This window comes from Glarea lozoyensis (assembly GCF_000409485.1).
Source record: "Glarea lozoyensis ATCC 20868 chromosome Unknown GLAREA6, whole genome shotgun sequence".
NCBI lineage: Eukaryota > Fungi > Ascomycota > Leotiomycetes > Helotiales > Helotiaceae > Glarea > Glarea lozoyensis.
The window spans coordinates 117,379-134,615 of NW_007361001.1; the positions used below are offsets into that span (position 1 = coordinate 117,379).

General features: G+C 46.7%; 7 protein-coding genes across 7 annotated transcripts; 2 read left to right on the forward strand and 5 right to left on the reverse strand.

Moving 5' to 3' along the window:
- Positions 1 to 671: 671 nt before the first annotated feature.
- GLAREA_02334 (uncharacterized protein) lies at positions 672 to 1,920 on the forward strand (the record flags this gene model as incomplete). Its single annotated transcript, XM_008087420.1, has 5 exons — positions 672 to 728; positions 782 to 838; positions 893 to 946; positions 999 to 1,088; positions 1,147 to 1,920. 5 exons carry the CDS (start codon positions 672 to 674, stop codon positions 1,918 to 1,920), a joined length of 1,032 nt encoding a protein of 343 aa, XP_008085611.1.
- Positions 1,921 to 3,020: 1,100 nt separating this feature from the next.
- Positions 3,021 to 5,250, reverse strand: GLAREA_02335 (POZ; the record flags this gene model as incomplete). The annotated part of the gene is made up of 3 exons (XM_008087421.1): positions 3,021 to 3,387; positions 3,439 to 4,811; positions 5,029 to 5,250. 3 exons carry the CDS (start codon positions 5,248 to 5,250, stop codon positions 3,021 to 3,023), a joined length of 1,962 nt encoding a protein of 653 aa, XP_008085612.1.
- Positions 5,251 to 5,456: 206 nt separating this feature from the next.
- GLAREA_02336 (alpha/beta-Hydrolase) lies at positions 5,457 to 6,476 on the forward strand (the record flags this gene model as incomplete). The annotated part of the gene is made up of 1 exon (XM_008087422.1): positions 5,457 to 6,476. The coding sequence occupies one exon, from the start codon at positions 5,457 to 5,459 to the stop codon at positions 6,474 to 6,476; it is 1,020 nt and encodes a 339-aa protein (XP_008085613.1).
- Positions 6,477 to 6,709: 233 nt separating this feature from the next.
- GLAREA_02337 (Ribosomal protein L1) lies at positions 6,710 to 7,971 on the reverse strand (the record flags this gene model as incomplete). Its single annotated transcript, XM_008087423.1, has 2 exons — positions 6,710 to 7,849; positions 7,900 to 7,971. 2 exons carry the CDS (start codon positions 7,969 to 7,971, stop codon positions 6,710 to 6,712), a joined length of 1,212 nt encoding a protein of 403 aa, XP_008085614.1.
- A 402-nt stretch (positions 7,972 to 8,373) lies between these two features.
- GLAREA_02338 (SGNH hydrolase) lies at positions 8,374 to 9,810 on the reverse strand (the record flags this gene model as incomplete). Its single annotated transcript, XM_008087424.1, has 2 exons — positions 8,374 to 8,798; positions 8,859 to 9,810. 2 exons carry the CDS (start codon positions 9,808 to 9,810, stop codon positions 8,374 to 8,376), a joined length of 1,377 nt encoding a protein of 458 aa, XP_008085615.1.
- Positions 9,811 to 11,113: 1,303 nt separating this feature from the next.
- GLAREA_02339 (FAD/NAD(P)-binding protein) lies at positions 11,114 to 12,874 on the reverse strand (the record flags this gene model as incomplete). The annotated part of the gene is made up of 4 exons (XM_008087425.1): positions 11,114 to 11,409; positions 11,595 to 12,569; positions 12,622 to 12,740; positions 12,801 to 12,874. 4 exons carry the CDS (start codon positions 12,872 to 12,874, stop codon positions 11,114 to 11,116), a joined length of 1,464 nt encoding a protein of 487 aa, XP_008085616.1.
- Positions 12,875 to 14,399: 1,525 nt separating this feature from the next.
- On the reverse strand, positions 14,400 to 16,370 carry GLAREA_02340 (Acid protease; the record flags this gene model as incomplete). Its single annotated transcript, XM_008087426.1, has 4 exons — positions 14,400 to 15,544; positions 15,590 to 15,729; positions 15,780 to 16,172; positions 16,222 to 16,370. 4 exons carry the CDS (start codon positions 16,368 to 16,370, stop codon positions 14,400 to 14,402), a joined length of 1,827 nt encoding a protein of 608 aa, XP_008085617.1.
- Positions 16,371 to 17,237: the final 867 nt, after the last annotated feature.

A 17,237-nucleotide genomic window follows, 5' to 3' on the forward strand; every position in this document is an offset into this window, starting at 1 on the left:
CTGTCAAGCGAGCATGGAGACCGAATATGGATTGCGCTCGAACTGTTGCTTTTACTCGCTGTATATATGTCAGTCATTCAGATACCCGAATGTAATATCATATTTCTTTGCTAATCATAAGTTTTGTATTAAGCGAGTTTTCCAATGAGCAAGTTTGTGATCTGGTATTCACCTTTCCAGTCAGAATCGCTCAGGCTAGTACAGAGACTCAATTATTTCTTTACACTTCTCTTTAGTTTCTCGCTCTATACATGTCAGTCAAGTTCGAAAACCATGTAAAATCAACATCATCTTTCTTTCAACTGCGAGGTCTACGCTAAGCGAGTTTTCAAGTGTGACAACTTTATCATGAGATATTCACTAATCTACCTTTGTTTGCTACGGCCTTATCTCTCGTGTCACGCCAGAATGGGCAGATTAATCTCCAGAGAACCTTTTGAGTTGAGTCCATTCACATTGTTTATCCTAGGCAAACACCATGGGGTATTCTATTTTCCTCGAGGATCTTTGATGTTGGATACACTCTTCAATTAGGGTCGACCACCTGCGATTCTCATCAACGGCTGTCGCTCGCGCGACAAGAGAGAGAAAAAGCTTCAAGTTGCTTGAGATTAGTATGTATGTCTTGCTTTGAAGCCTATCAACCAGCTGACTGAGATAGAACCCGCGGAATGGCGAGATTCACTGTCCTTTTTCTTGCTTCTATTTTTTGCTTTACTTTGGGGCTTGTGAGTTCCTCTCTATACTTACTCGGGGATTGGGTTGCTGATGATGGGGATAGGCTATGCCGAGACGAGACGATGGTGTTGCGTTAGACATAAGTGCTCAAACTATCAACGTAAGCGGTAAATTGAAATCCAGAATGACCCAATGGCTCACTTAGTTGTTCAAGACTAGTGCTTCACGAAACAACCGTCGAAGAGATTCAACGCGCAATGGGAATCATGTAAGCTTGATGACCCTCATGTTTGTCTTTTAAATGAACTAATCTCATCTAGCAACATCTACACCCAGTTGCAAGAGATATTGACGAAAAGCGTACTCTACAAGACAAAGATGTTCGTCATGGAAATAATAGAAGGCTTCATGTTAGACAATGTCTTAATCACTATACACATGGAGTTATACTAAAACATGATTTCACAGCGAATAGCAAGAGACGTATTAAGCGCTAAAACCATCACCAATCCAGCACAATTCCTACCTCATATATTCCACGAAGCTCCAACTCCTAACCGCCACACCCGTCTAACAATCCGCAACGAAACATCCTCTCCTCCCCCAGACACCCCCAACATCAAATCCCTCCCAACCTGCCACATCCAAGGCGACGCCTCCCCCGAACTAACAGCCTCCCTTTTCGGAACCTACAACCTCCCCGACATCCTCTCCTGCCAATCCTACTGCCGCACAACCCTCATCCACACCTGTCTCTCCCACTCCTTCTCCCCCAACCTCACCAGCCCCTGCACAATCTACGCACTCGCCCTCAACAGCACCCTCCTCCCCTCGTCCTCAGGAATCTACTTCAGCAACCACTTCCCCAGCGACAACAGCGATTACTGCTACGGCGACGAGCACGTGGTGCGGAAATCGAGCTTTGCAATTGCAATTGTCCTGTTGCTGGTGCTAGGCGCGTTGGCATTGACAGGCGATCAGGTGTACCATTGGATGATGCATAATTGGGCGAGGCATAAGAGGATGTTGGGGCGGGAGGAGGTTACTGCGCCGGGGATGTTGAGTATTGATGCGTATGCTACGGAGGAGGTTAGGGAGGTTGAGGAGATTGAGAATGTGGATGACGATGATGGAAGTGGAGGTGGGGATAAAAAGGGAGATGGAGATGGGGATGGGGGCAAGGATGGAGGGAAGAATTGGGAGGTACATCCTGAGTTGCATAAAGATAGGTATTGGGTTTGATGGGTGGTATAGATCTTGGGAATTTGGGTAGGATCTCGAGAATTAAGATTCCCACCGACGAATAGATGATAAACAGAAGTTCTATTCATCCTATCGCTTACTAGAACGATATGTATTGGTTTTGGATACATTTTGGGAGTTTAATGGGTGTGGTTGAGTTATGGGGGGTCTGGGTAGTTCCTTCTCTAAGAAGAGATTCAATAGACGAATAAATAATAAACAGATAAAATATCCCTCATCGCATAGAAGCAAACAAATCACCTGATTTACAAATAAACAAACCTACCACTTATCCTATGTAATGTAAACAATCGGACCTCCCAAACCTCACCCCTCGCTTCTCCTCGCTTAAAATTCCCCTATCCATCCACTTCTCCTCATGCGACTCCCAACCACCTCACTAACCTGCATCACAACCACTACTTGCAAACCCCTCTCCAATCATTCCTTCCCTCATGCGACCAAAACTCTGACCTCTCCGCTTCCGAAATATTCGTCTATTCCTCCCTAATCCGCTCTGCATGCACCGGCCTCGGTGAAAGCATTTAGGTACGGTACAGCAGAGCAGTAATAATAAGCGAAAAAACGCCGGGCTGACTGGCTGATGCTGGATTTGATATAAGGGTCTCGGAACTTAGGAGTGCGGAATAGGAAGGAGCAGACGATGCGATGTGCAACAAAATCAAATGTGAGTGGAAAATTTAGTGAGGGATGGAGTTTGTGAACAATAAGATGAGGCTGCGATTGTGACATGCGAGAGGAGAGGATTTTCGGCTGGTAGAGTTCGGATGCTATTTTGATGTTTAGTTTAGTGGTTCCTGGTGGAACTTTTAGAGGATGTTTTTACCTTCTCTTATGTTTACCGGCTATTTGTCAGGGGGACAGAAGAGATTTTGACCTTACATCCGTCATCTGACATCGACCTAGCTTGCATAGCCCTAACCTTCAGGAGGGGCCTACAACTTTATAAGCATAGGGACTATGACTGACACATACAAAAAACAACTTGATCTTCCTTTGCAAGAGTATGCTAGAGCAATGACCTGGTTCTGCAGCGAAATATCAAAAGACACCTGTTGTGATTCAAACACTCTATATTTCTAAGCGTCTAACTTCAATCTCTCTAACAGCGTATCTATCTTCCCCAACAAAACCTGATAATTAATAGCATCAGCCGCAAACTCATCGCCCGCGATCTCGCCATCTAAAGTTCGGACACCAGCTGGGAGCATAGGCGGATCGCTAGCTGGATCTTTCTGAGACGGATTCTGCTCGTTGTCGACATTCAAATCGCCGAGAGCTTTGCTAAGCTTAGGCATTTCCACATCGATAGCCTCGTCGTTTGCGGCACTGTCTGAAATAGCTTGAACAGCTTCGGCATTGATTTCTCCGTCTTCGTCCATGATATCCTCGAGACCAGAATCCTCGAACCGTAAGCGAAAGCGCTCGGAGAGGTAGTATCGGATACTACAAGGATTTATTAACAGTGTAACAAAAATGATTACGGGATTTACTTACTCATCCAACAACTCGATAGTATCAGTCTCCTGCCGCTTTTCAATACGCCCAGCACTCTCTTTGATAAGCTCCTCAAACTCCTCTTCATCGATATATTCCTCCAATCGATACGCAAGGTACCGCGCACTGAACTCCTCTAGCCTCTGAATTTTCAAAAGCCATCCAGCTCGAATGACATCATAAACATTAATCTGTTCAACTTCTTGCTCCCCGTTTTCGGTATGAGTTCTGTCTACTAAACTGGTCGGACCGTTTCCAATAGTGCTAATAACAATCGCTGCTTTGGTCTTCAACTTCTCGATGAATAACATATCCGCCGCAAAAAGAACATCAATCGCTAAGTCAATGGGAATATTTTCCGCTTTTTCTGTGTATACATAGTTGAGGATGATCTCTAACACTTCTGGAGAGCAGTCTACTAGTATAATTTGAAGGTACTCGGTCGCCTGAGCTTCCATGAATTCGGAGCTAAACATCGTTTGAAAGTATTCAGATCTGATAAGCATCGCTCGATGAACAGGAAACAGGACCGATTTCTTCGGTTTCCTGGATGTTGAAGGAGATCGCGAGGACATGGCGGGGCCAATTGGGATGCCGTTTAATAACCCGGAAGTATTCCTTGTCTTCGACGTATCCTCTTCTGACTTGGTTTGTTCCTCCGACTCCTCATCAGCCCGTAGCAATACGTCCGCAAATATTCCATTATCTCGTGTCCATTTAACATCTTGAGCCTTGCTCGTATCGATTTCCACTTTGTATTTCAGAACATTCGAGCGATACCAGCGCTCAATCTGATCTCTACCGGCAGTAACTTCATCCTGATGCCGTTGCCTTGCTAACCTTCTGTCGTTTCCAGATAAAATGCTTTCCCACAGCGACTCGATGCCAAGCTGTTTGCTAACCTTGTCGATTCCTGTCAGAACCTGATCCAGATTCGCCGAGCTTTCGCTGATTATGCCGAGATCGGTTGGAACAGCTCCGAGATATAAATATTGTATTGCCACTTGGTATGCTTCATTTGGTATCGTTGCAAGTTTCCACATGGCCGTCTCTGGCGCAGCAGCTAGCTTTTTCTGAAAATATGGTGATCGCGCAGAGAGTATAAACTTGTGCAGATTCCATGACGAGGTAGCTGTATTCAAGGCTATATCTGAAGTTTTTGGAACGGGTCTGGTGAGGAGCGAGCTTATATGGGAGGCAAAAGGTTGGAGAGGATCGGTACTCTTGGAGTAATCGTATTGTAATAAGAGATTTCGTATACGGTCATTGAGCGCATTGTAAAGACAACGTTCGCCTTGGAACGTATCTCGTTCGCAAAGAGCCCCCGCTTCGAGAAGTAGTTGAACAACTTGGTAATGTCCGCAAAGGGACGCCTAAGCCGAATCAGTCTCCTGTCAACCAGCACCGTCAACTTCGTGTTCTCCCATTTAAAAGAGACATTCCAGAACCAAACAACTAGCCGCGATCACATCGATGTATGTTTATCTTTATACCAGCATATATAAAGTATCAATACATCGAGGCGTGGGGTAATTGAGGGGTTCTGCTATTAAATAGATGCAGACCAGATATGAAATCCTTCTGACTCACCAATATCAACGGCGTATAATCAAAACTATCTCTAGCATTGATATTAACGCCCGCAGCAATAGCCTCCTGACAGCCCTTCAAATCCCCAACACGACAAGCTCTACAGAGCGCCCCAAATTCGTCACTGACGTCAAGAGGGCTATCATCTCTGATCTTACCGTCCTGAATCATCTTATGCTCATCTTTGAGCTGGATCTCGAGCTCATCCTTACGAAACACCATTGTGAGAAAATGTACAGATAGGAGAAAAAGATACTTAGCAGGGAGAGTTGAGAGTGGCGGTTAGGAAATCTACGCCATATGTTTATCCAACAGAGATTCGGAGTTAAGATGACTTTATTGTGGAGACCTCGGGCGGCTCGAGCTCGAGCTCTCAGCTTCATAGCCTCGTCGTCGCCCCTCGACCTCAAGCAAGTATCAACAACATCATGGCGCCCATAACATCCATTTCGCTTCTGCTCGCAGCATCAAGCGTAGCACTCACCTCCATAATCCCCCTCATCCCCAACCAAAACCAGCAGCAACTCTCCAACACCGATGACACGAGCGACACTCCCCTCCCCCTCATAATCTGGCACGGTCTCGGCGACAACTTCGCAGGCGAAGGTCTCGCCTCCGTCGCTGAACTGGCTGAAGAAATAAACCCAGGAACCCTCACCTACATAATCCGACTCGGGGACGACCCGAACGCAGACCAACGCGCGACGTTCTTCGGAAACCTGACGCTTCAGCTGGAGAGCGTATGCGCTGATATAGCCGCGCATCCTATCCTATCTACCGCGCCGGCTGTTGATGCCCTTGGTTTCTCGCAGGGCGGCCAGTTTCTGAGAGGATATATCGAGCGATGTAATAGTCCGCCTGTGAGGAGTTTAGTAACGTTTGGAAGCCAACATAACGGGATCTCAGAGTTCCAAGCGTGTGGAACTACAGACTGGCTCTGCAAAGGCGCACAAGGCCTCTTACGCTCAAACACCTGGTCGAGTTTCGTACAGAACCGATTAGTTCCCGCGCAGTACTTTCGCGATCCGCTACAATACGATGATTACCTGCTGTATTCGAATTTCCTGGCTGATATCAACAATGAGCGGGTGTTGAAGAATCAGACGTATAAGGAGAATATGGAGAAGCTTGAGAGGTTTGTGATGTATATCTTTGAGGATGATACGACTGTGATTCCGAAGGAGTCCGGGTGGTTTTCGGAGGTCAATGGGACGCAGGTTACGTTGTTGAGGGATCGGGAGTTGTATAAGGAGGATTGGATTGGGTTGAAGAGTTTGGATAAGAAGGGAGCTTTGAAGTTTGAGACGACGGAGGGGGGACATATGCAGTTGACTGATAAGTTGTTGAAGACGGTGTTTGAGCAGAATTATGGACCGTTTGGGAAGAAGTTTGCGAAGAGTTGGGAGGAGGCGGCGTATGACTATGTTACGAGGCACACCGATATGTAATTTTTAAGGATGGGTTAGGGTTGGCGTTTGAATTATACGTATTCCTCAATGAGAAGAATGGTTACAATCATGAACTATACATTGAGATCCACAACAATTGTACTCAGCCTGACATAAATGACTGCCTGAGACAGCAAAGCTCATGTTGATATTGCAAACAGTGAAATTCTCCTTCCCTTCTCCAGACTCCAAGACGCCTAGGTATGCATGAAAGTATCATATCCGAAAAGTGCTTATTCCGCAGCTACCTTTGCTTTCTTAACCTTTTTAGTTTTCGAAGCCTTTGGCACCTCATCAACCACATCCATAGCAGCCTCTTCCTTCTGCTTCTTTAACTTTTCCTTCCTCGCCACAATTTCCTTATCCAGGTTGTCATCATTACTCTCAATTAGCTTCTGCTTTTTTGGCGCCTTTACTTTCTCGACCTTCTCTTCGCTGACTGCTTCAATATTCTTCCTCTTCTTGCCGACATTTGGTTTGGCAACCTCAGTATATTTCTCCTCGCTGACAACGTCACCCTCTTCAACCCAGAGTTCGTCCGCTAACCAGATCGGTAGTGCTGCTGTTGATTCCCCTTTGACATGTAACGACTTAACTCCCCTCCATTTTTGCGGTACGTGTTTCTCAATCAATCCATTCGCAGCAGCCTCAATGTTCTCGGCCAGTTTCTTCGCATCCCAATTGGAGTACCCGACTTTCACTGATGTCGACGCCGAAGGTGAGAGGTACACCGAAGTCCCATCCAACGCAGCCTTAATTTGTTTGGCGATTTCTTGCGGTGTTCCTTCCGGCCTTTTCGATCCGGCAGTACCGGCAGTACCGGCAGTATCGGCAGCACCAGCAGCGGCTATGAGTTTGGCATCTGTTCTAGGCGAAGACCCCGTAAGTGAAACTGGAATTGGTCGTTTGGTGCCCTTGTAAAATGTCTTTCCAAGCGCTTTTGGCAACGCAACAATAATACGATCATCCGCTAAGAATATATCGTGCTCCGCCTTGAGTTTTCTCTGCGCTTCGAACGTATTGTGCTTCTTCTTGATTTTTTTAATTCCAACAACCTTACTGATCCTTGAAGCCCATTCCGCAGGAAACGCGGGGTCTGCGACAATGTCTTTATATTTTCGTTGAGGGTCGGCGACGATCAAACAGATCTTGGTATTTTCGGAAGTGTTGAGGGAATGAGGAAGAGCAATCTTGCTAGGCTTTAAACGCTTTTTATCCACAATATGCTTCTTAGTTGCCAGGTTGAGCCAGATTGGCGCGGCAATATCGTCGTCTTCGTCATCTTCGAGTAGAGATTTCTTGCCATCGGACGTTTTCTCTTCTTTTTCGCTTTTCTTGACATGGACCAAAAGTGCCTTTGAGGCTCTCAGAACCTAGGATCAAATTAGCATCCTGCGAGAGCGATTGATTGTATCGAACCTACCTGATCATGGCTGAGCTGGTATGGAGTGCCATTTTCGGCCTTCAACGTCAGCGCATTTGAAGCAGGCGCCATCCTGAAGTTTTTCTGGAAACCGAATTGTTGTGCGACAAAATTCTGAGGAGTAATCGCAAATGTCGCGGATTAGGTGAACGCTGCTATTTTCTGCCGTCGATGTTTTAATTTTTTCCTGAGCTGCAGCCGGAGCTTGGTTATCAGGGCCGATAAGCTACACCTGATCTGATCTAGTAGAAGCCCCGCTGTCCTCCGAGCCCCGATAAATCGGCCCGCATCGGTTGTCTAGAATGTGTGTTACCTAGGTTGAAAGTCCCGTGACCGCTGGGCACCTATTTTCAAGAACATGCTTAGATTCTTTTGTTGTACAATCTTTAGCAGATTCTTGATAAGTTTAGTATAATCTATCCATTATTGTCATAATATTTATTTTTCTCACGCAGGTAGTGAAAAGGGTCTAATTTACGGCATAATAGCCAACGTCGCGTTGGTCCACGCCGATTTGACAGTGGACTCGCAATACGATCTCACTCTAAACTCCGACGCAGTTCCCTCACTCATCCAAGAAGCATCTAAATGTCGTTCTTGCGTAAAGTTCGCAGCATCCATTACCCACGCGACGCCTTCCTGCCGCGCTTGAACCTCATAGCCATACGCGCCATACACAAAGTCCCAAGCGAATCGGGTACGTTCTTGGCTAGGATAAATCGCCACACCCGCAGGAGTTGCACAAGTTCGATTGGGGAACTCGACTGGAAGCGCAAGCGGCTGCTGTCCTATTCCGAAATTATGGTATAACGTTTTGCTAAATGCATGTGCAATCTCGAATTCTCCTTGGCTATTGGGGTGAATTCCGTCTAAAGCGGCTGGGCAGTTCGTTTGACCGCCTAGAATAAATCATTAGCTTATTGTTTGGGGTATGATATGCAAGCGCTAGACTAGCTTACATGAATATGCTTCCATAAATTCGACCAACTCCACCGGCGAACCAGGCCGCGACCACTTGGGAATTGCTTCCCGCAATTTCTCATTATACTGTCCTGTTCGAATGTCAAGATCTCCTACTTTACTCCGTTGTGGGACGTTCGCCACGGCGAAACGAAGTTCCGGGCTCATCTCTCGCGCTTTCCCTATAAACTGCTCCATGAGAAGTACTGCTTCATCAGGTTGACGCGATCCCCACGCGAGATCGTTGAATCCAAGCTCGATAAGTAAATAGTCCGGACGGTACTCCTGGATTTGTCGACTGATGATATCGATATTCTGCGCGACTTCTCGACCCCAGATGGAGAAGTGAGCGCTCCCGGTGCGAAGGAACTCGGGCTCGACATCGAACGCATAGCCATGGTCCATAGCGTTAGGCCCGTTGAGTTCATCGCTATTACGAGGAGCTGGCAAGGGAACTCCTACGGACAGATCCAGTGGCTGGAGTCGCGTTTGACGGAATGGACCAACGAACGTGACGGGAACATTGTTCGCCTGGAACCACTCCCAGAGTCGATAGCGCCATGTGTGCATCGACTCGAGACCTTGTGATATGGAGTCGCCAGCGACCAAAACACGGAGAGGAACGATATTGACATCTGGCCGCAGCGCTCTCCCAGGACTCCTTTCTGTCCAGAACCCGACTGTATATCCCAAGGCGCCACAGAGTACACCGACAACGACGGCGACCACCAGGTCTCGCAAATATGAGTCTCGCCGGTTCCGTTTGAGCCAACCTATCCGCTGCGTTTCTTTGAATTTGCCGTTCGAGAAAGCATTATGATCCAAATCCTGTTCGTTGTCGGCGAAATCGAGTCTCTCGTGGTCATCTAGTAGCCTAGTCCCTTGCTCGCCGAGCTCCATGGTATCGTGGTCGTTCGAGTCCAGACTCGTTCTCTGCTCACCAAACCCCATGATAGATAGCCAAAAGCAATGGCTTTCGAATCGTCTCGCGATGCATGCCTAACCAGCTTGTCTCCAGGGCGCTGAGAGTGAGTCGATGCGAGTGAGTCGATGACTGGATTTCAGCGATTCTGTGGATAACAACAATCGCCGTTCAATAAGCAAGATATCTTGACCGACGACAGAGCAAAAATCATCTTGCGATATTATTATTCCCCTTATCGTCTCCAGGAGATTTGATGTTGGTTTCCAACATTTCGCGTGGATTGATTGGCTATATCGGGGGGCAATACATGCGCCGATGGCATGCTGACTTTTCTATACGAAGAGATGTAGCCGCGCGGTGGATCAAACATTTAAAGAGAAAGAGCATCGCGAGCCGGTACTCGCCTTACTAAATGGGATGTCCTAACGGATCGGTCTACAGCTAATACATTCGTTGCGTTCGCTGGTGCTTTGGTGCATATATTTTAAAATATACGGGGGTTTCAAAAGCATATTCGACCAACAGATGTACTATGCAATAGCACAAACCCGTTATCTCGAAGGAAATCCGGCTGGTTAAGTGGGCGCTTAGAGATCTTCAACAAAACCCAATATGAAGCTGAAAAGGGCCCAACTTGAAGTCATTCTTGAGGCTCATCTCTTGCTGTCTATAGACCCAACAATTCATCCTTCCAAGCGCTCGCTACAACATCCCCCCCGGACAGTGTATGCATTTAACCAAAGCCTCCTCATTGAAAATTTTAAGCCCCTGTGTATGAATGTTCTCTTATGTTACTTATTCCATCACCTGTGCCAACAAGTGTCGAACAGACCGCAGGGTTGCGCGGCAGATTAGCCAGAAAATGAGAATTCTAGAACTCGTAAGTTCCTTGATAATGACTTGTGATGTAGATAGATGTATACTCAAAACTAATATACAGAATTGGAAAAAGCTTTCACTTTGAGTTATCTGGTCAAGATCCTTGTGATTAGCGATTTCTTTCTAATAAGTATTCTTTCAAGAGTTCAACGAAGGATAAATCAAAGAGCCATAGTGTATTATGAAATGCTGAACAATGGAGAGTGCTGATATAGATGTATGTAGCTTTTGTAGCTATCCAGAATTCTCAGTAGTCGGAAGGAAAACAAAGGCACCGACAGAATCTACATGCAAGAAAATTGGAGGTGATGATATGAAGTCAAGCATTTGTGGATAACGATTCTGATGGCACAGTGAGGTAAGACTAGGTGATTTAAATTTGTGGCAAGTCCTTGGTTTAAACAAACGCCTGTCCGAAGACGTCACTCCCAGACTCCAAACAAATCACAATCAATAATCATTATCGTCTTCCTCTTCAGCCTCCATGCCCTTTCTCTCCTCGAATTGCATGAATGATTCTTCGTTTGCTTTTTCTGCCATGACCTCACGCCACTGAGCTTCGACTTGTTCGAGCAGCTGATCATCGAAAGAAAGGTCGAGTGGCGATCCAGATGGTGCTGTTTGCTCATAGTACAATGTGTAAAGCAGCTTGCCCTGGTTGGGGACTCTATTCATCAGACTTTCGAGAGCTGCCTGCAATACAATCTTACTGAGGCTGGAGGATTTGGTCGTTGAATATAGAACGCCTGACTGTGATTAGCGAGGCTGACACAACGCAAGAGATTAAAAGGACGTGTAGAAGTAAAGCATTATTCAGAATGTCAGAGGTGTATTATCGTCAAGGTAAATCAGACAATGTAGATAAGTATTCAAAAGGTTTGTTCATCATGTAATGCGGTGCTAGAAACTTAAGAAGGGATTTAGTACTTACTTTGGCCAGCAGGGCATTCACCTGTTTCACTCGAGTGAACCATGATATAGACGGGATCGGATTGGATACCATCTGCAATCTGAAGTGACATTGGTGGGAAGACGACAACAGACACTGCTGCAAGCGGTGAGCCTTCAACGGTGCTTCGAAACAGAGATGGTACTGAGGATGAGATGATCGAGATGGCTTTCGAGACTGTCGTGATTCCGCCATTGTCTTTGTCAGTGGCTTCGTGGACGTAAAGCTTGGTACCGACAGCCTCGCCATTTGACAAGGCTAAGTGAAACGCTGGGGATTCTGTATCTTCAGCTTCGACAACTTTCACATTTTCAATGCCGGTACCAAGAACGTATACGCCACCCCCGACTGCGCCAGCTCGACACGCAACTTGTGATATCTCTGCCCCCCCACCCCACTTTGGCACAACAGCACCGAATCCCGGTCCGAAGAGGCCAATGGATGTCAAGTGCCGTGCAATTCGTGGAAGAGCCCACTTGACCGATGTCTCACTCGGTGGTGCGAGCGACAAAGTCAGTGCTGTGATGACGATTTGCAGATGAGCAGGGAAGTTGAATTTCGAAGAGAGAAAGATATCCAGGCCGCTCTCAGATTGGGCTTCCCAAACATCTGTTTGATTCTCATAGTCGACAACAAACTTCAGAAACTTCATAAGATTACGCTTGGCTCTGTTATCGATGTTTTTGTCCTGAAATATATCCTCTCTTCCGTTGGGCAAGCGTTTCAGCACTGCCTCTTCGGCGTTGTAGATCCACCAGTTGCCCACTGCCTGAAATTCAAGCTGGCGGTAAACCTTTGACGATACAAGCCGCGAGAGAAGTTTCGACTTGGTGTAGATGATTTGAGGTGACAGTGTGAGGGTGTATGCCCGTGAGAATGAGAGCGTTGGTGAGTCTGTTGACGTTTCCTCCTCGGACTTCCAGATGCTTGCATTTCGGAAGAGTGTCGACGTGGGAGCTGGCTGCGAGTTAGCTGCATGTGTAAGTGATCCACCAGAGAGAAGACAAACCTTTCCCGAGCTCCTCTACCCACTCATCAACTTCCTGCAAGCTAAAAGCAGCTTCAGGGCCGCCATAATAATCATTCTCGTCGACGTGCAATATCTTTTTATTGGAGCGGGATAGAGCTCTTCAAAAATTGCTAGGTCAGTCAGATATGGTAGGCAAACATTAGATGATATAAACTTACAAGGCTAGCAGCGAATGCCGCAGTCCTGTACCCGATATCACGACATCCCATCTGGTGTCGCTCAAAGATTCCATGTTGTAAAAGTCGAGAAGAAAAAGCTCGTGTCGTGGGTTTCAAGTGGGTTTAGTTCTTAGCTCGACGCTAGTCCCAAAGCGAACTTAGCTCCGAACCTCCAGTGACTTGAAAATCCTTTGGCGATGAAATTCTTCTCTCCTCAACCGTCTGACCAAGTCGCAACTTTGCCTGTCTCCACAGAGTTGAGTATGTGAGGCACCTTTCAGTAGGAATCTCGATGTCGGACGGCAGACGAATATCTCGTCCTGTATCTACTGCTCTGGAATCATTGATCTGAAGGAAGCGGTTCGTAATGGACGATACAACTGCAATATTGCACGCCAAGCTTGCTTCTGGGCAAGCTGTGAAACAATATTTTCAAGGTTGTTTGATGATATGGTTAGAGAGTTCTCTTGTCATAGTGTCACTTTACTCTGATTATGCTCTTGTGGTATTCCATTATCATGTTTATCTGTATGAGCATATATTGGCATCTATAAAGTCAAATGTGATTTGTTGCTGCAATACCAGTTTGACATTTGGATGTCCAGACATAAGAAAGTTACGAAAAGGCGTAGTTAGCTGCTAGTTACAAGCACTCTCAAAGCCGGGTCCGTACATGGAGACAGTTTTGAGTCTCATCCCCTCACAAGCATGGCATCTATCAGGATCTTTGAGATGCGGTGTATTTGCAAAGACTTGGATCAAAAGCTTTGTTGCATATCGCGGCGGCCGCAAATTTCTCGACTTTTCCTTCATCGGTACTGTTGGCGGCGGGCTTCTTCTCGGAAATGTCAGCATCCGTTGGATGGTCGCACCGTTTGCGAGCCCGCTTCAGTTTGTTTTGATGCGAGCCAGTTCTCTGTGCGGCCGCAGACTGAGATTGGATCACTTGATTATCCGGTCCCTTAATATGGCTATATCGAGTTGCTATGCCTTCCAAGCAAGCCGTCCCTCAAAACATATCGACTTTGGTGCGCTTACTCTGTTCGTGCTAGTATCACCTCAATCGGTTACCCAACTTCAGTGGCCGATCCGTTCTCCAAATCCCATTCTTTCGCACTGTACAATACTGGGGTTGGTTGTCATTTGCGATTTGTCTAAGTCTAGTTTTGATCGGGCCACCACAGCGTGACGTTGGTCACACATCTCCAAATTGGCGCTCTGATCTGGCATGTGCTCCGTATATTCGTGTTTGGATTGCCGTTTCGGTTCGAGTTTTTGCTTTGTTGCATTTCGCTTTTGGTTGCGGCCGCAATTTTCCCATTAAAGAGACCAAACTCCGTAGGAACCGGAAAGTCAACCAAGCCACTTACAGGTCTCACGAAGTTGTGTTGCGTATCGCATGCGGCCGCAAGATTATTGTGACATCTATATTGGTAGCTGTCGACCTGTCGGTAAGAGTCTGAACAGACATTGAGCCAAACATGTCTATTGCTATCTATGTTAATCCTACAATCTATGCTGAATGTTACAGGGACCTCGATGCTCCGAAGCGATCCATCTTAAAAATCCTTCTACACTCCACACATAGTAATGCTAAATTTAACGCCCTTGTCTAAAAGATGATTGCGGTATTGGTGGTGATAACGGACTCACGGGAGCAGACACAGCTTTCCGCTCAAGCGCTCTTGGTAGAGGGCTTGAGACTCTTCGATACATAGCTTCCGAATCCCTAGTGCGTTCAACAGGACTGCCAACGAGCTCGTGTGCTGCACCGTGGCCGTGGAGTTCTGCTGGTCCTATGTCGTCTGAAGCATCCACGATTGTCCCCGGAACCTCATACAGTTCACCTCTATTATCTAGTTCAGGCTTATAGTATCCTTTTAGGTCAATATTTTCGACCGGTCCCTGTTCTACTGGCGCCGCTGGTCCCGTTGCCCGTGCGGGGGTTTGATCTGAATCCCTTTTCTTCTTATCCTTTCGTTTCTTCCAGAGCCACAAGCCTACGCCACCAATAATCACAAGAACGGAAACAACGACCGAAGCGACTATGGTGGTTGTATGTCGTCCTTGCGAGTTACGAGTGGATGCATTCGATACGTCTTCGGTTCCATTTCCACTTCCGTTGTTGGTTGTTGGACTATAGATTGGAAGAATATCGGGAGTCGCTCCTTGATTAAATATACATTGACTCAGAGTAAAATTCCTCCGGTCATAATCGACGGTCAAGTAAGCTTCTTGGAGAAACGCTCGTCCCAGAGTGTATTGTGAAGAGTCGTTAGCTCTTTGAAGAGGGAAATAATAGGTAGCGTTTTGAACGTAAGGGTACTTTGCACGAAGTGCAAAAGCCCGAAATGGCAGTGTGATGTCAGCTGTCGTGCCTCCAACTGTACTGACCGCAAGCCGAAAGGTCACCTTCGGATCTGATTTCGATAGAACGTTATATTGGTTGTCGCTTAGTAGATATTTGGAAGTCGAGTTGTCCCAAGTTAAACCGAATGCTTTTTCAAACAACAGGCACGCCTCCATAGGCAGCCATATATTAGGATCAGTTGACTCCACGAATGCGTATATTGGACTCCGCAATAGCGGTGTAGTATTTGTTCCAGTGAACAAGATGGACTGAACACCAACGACAATATCTCTAGTGACATCGGCGCCAAGTGTAAAGCGGACGTTATTGGGTATAAAGCGCGAGGTATCGTACCCACCAAATATCAGCTGCATGTATTGACCTCCAGCCAGTTCTGAGTAAATGTGAGTATAGACCTTATCAAGAGTGGTCAACTTACGATATCTTGCCCCAGCAGTATAGCTCCAACTTAGGCTGGGGATCTTACGGTCAATCGCCAGCTGTTTGAAGAACGAAGGCCCCGAGTAGTTACCAAAATTTCCATAAATTACACGCTCGGTTCCAATACCGAAGAAGCCCCTACAGAAGTAAGTAAAGTTACATTTTCATGGAATGAATATTAAACTTACACATAGAGAGGTCTTGGCCGAGTATAAGCTGCGACTGTCTGATTCGTCAACCTTACAGAATCGGGACCATCCTGAAAGCCTAGTGCTATGGTGTCTTGGCCATAATCAAGATAAAAGTCGTACCCTAAGTTCGCTTCGAAGCCTACGCCATTACCCCCATTGAGCGTGGATTGGCCTTGCCAAAACCAGCTTAAAGACGAGTTACTGTTGAACGTGCGTCCTCTAGAGTTGGCACAATCATCGGGTACTCCTCTGGGAATTGCCTCAATTTCACACCCTCCAGGTTCCACAACACCAGTTATCGGTGAGTTCGTGGATACAAAAACTCTCACACTTTGCTCCGGGTTTCCAACACGGATAATGATCGTGCTCCACTCGCCATCGTCGCCATCACTAGACGTTGTCAATTGGGGTCGTATGGGAGTGAAAGTTCGTAACTCACAAGTACTGGCTGACAGGAACAACGATTGGTGTGAGAGTGGTGTTCGGCGACGCTGCTCGGGGATCAATCGATTGAACTGATGGAGGAATGGGTGCGATCGCAAGAGAGACCAGGTATGAGACTGCAAAACTGCAACGCACAAAATTCATCACGACTCATTATTTCAGCCACGATCTCATTTTGAGGAGGACGGTAAGAAACGTGGAAAAACAGGGCTGTCGGCTTGATACAACTATTTGGAGATGAGACTCAGCTTGATCTGAGAAATAGCACTTGACTAAAGGCTAAACCTAATAATTACCCCTGAACAACTCAATGTCCAAGTCCGGCGACAGTTCGTGTGCGTGTATTGGATCTTCAACGACCAAGGATATCGAGGAGACCGATGGTGTAACGACGAGGGGTTACATGCATATATCAACCTCAGTGGTCCTTGTCCCCAGAGAGGCACAGTCAAGCCACCACATCTATTTCTTGGGGGCGAATACTTTCGCCATCAACCAAACCAACACCTCAAAATTTCAACCTCATCACGACTGCTTGGGATTAAATGAGCAGAATAGATTGCCGTTTGAATTGGCCTAATTTTAAAACGACAACGACATTTGACGATCATACCATCTGATTCGAATGATGCTTCACTCGTGTTCAAGCGAAGAGAAAAAGACGTTCAACGTCCAAGAGAATGAGGCTGAACTACTTTCCGCCCTTCTGCAAGCATAGCTGCATTTTCCCCTCCATGGGTGGTCACTCCAGCAGTTCAGCTCTGGTTTCTGTGCTGCTATTCGCTCCTGCGTCTCGATTCTTGCACACTTCGCCAATACCAGCAGGCAGAAGTTTAACCGGAAGGTCATTCATATGAATATGAACTTGGCACCGACGAGTCTGCTGCAAGCGTGCACTGCTACATGCGGCTTCGCCATGGTCGCATGTGGCAGCCCCAAAACAGGTCCAGAGTAACTCGACGTACTGCAGCACCATGGATAGTGTTCCTGGCATTTACAGCATGTGGTGCT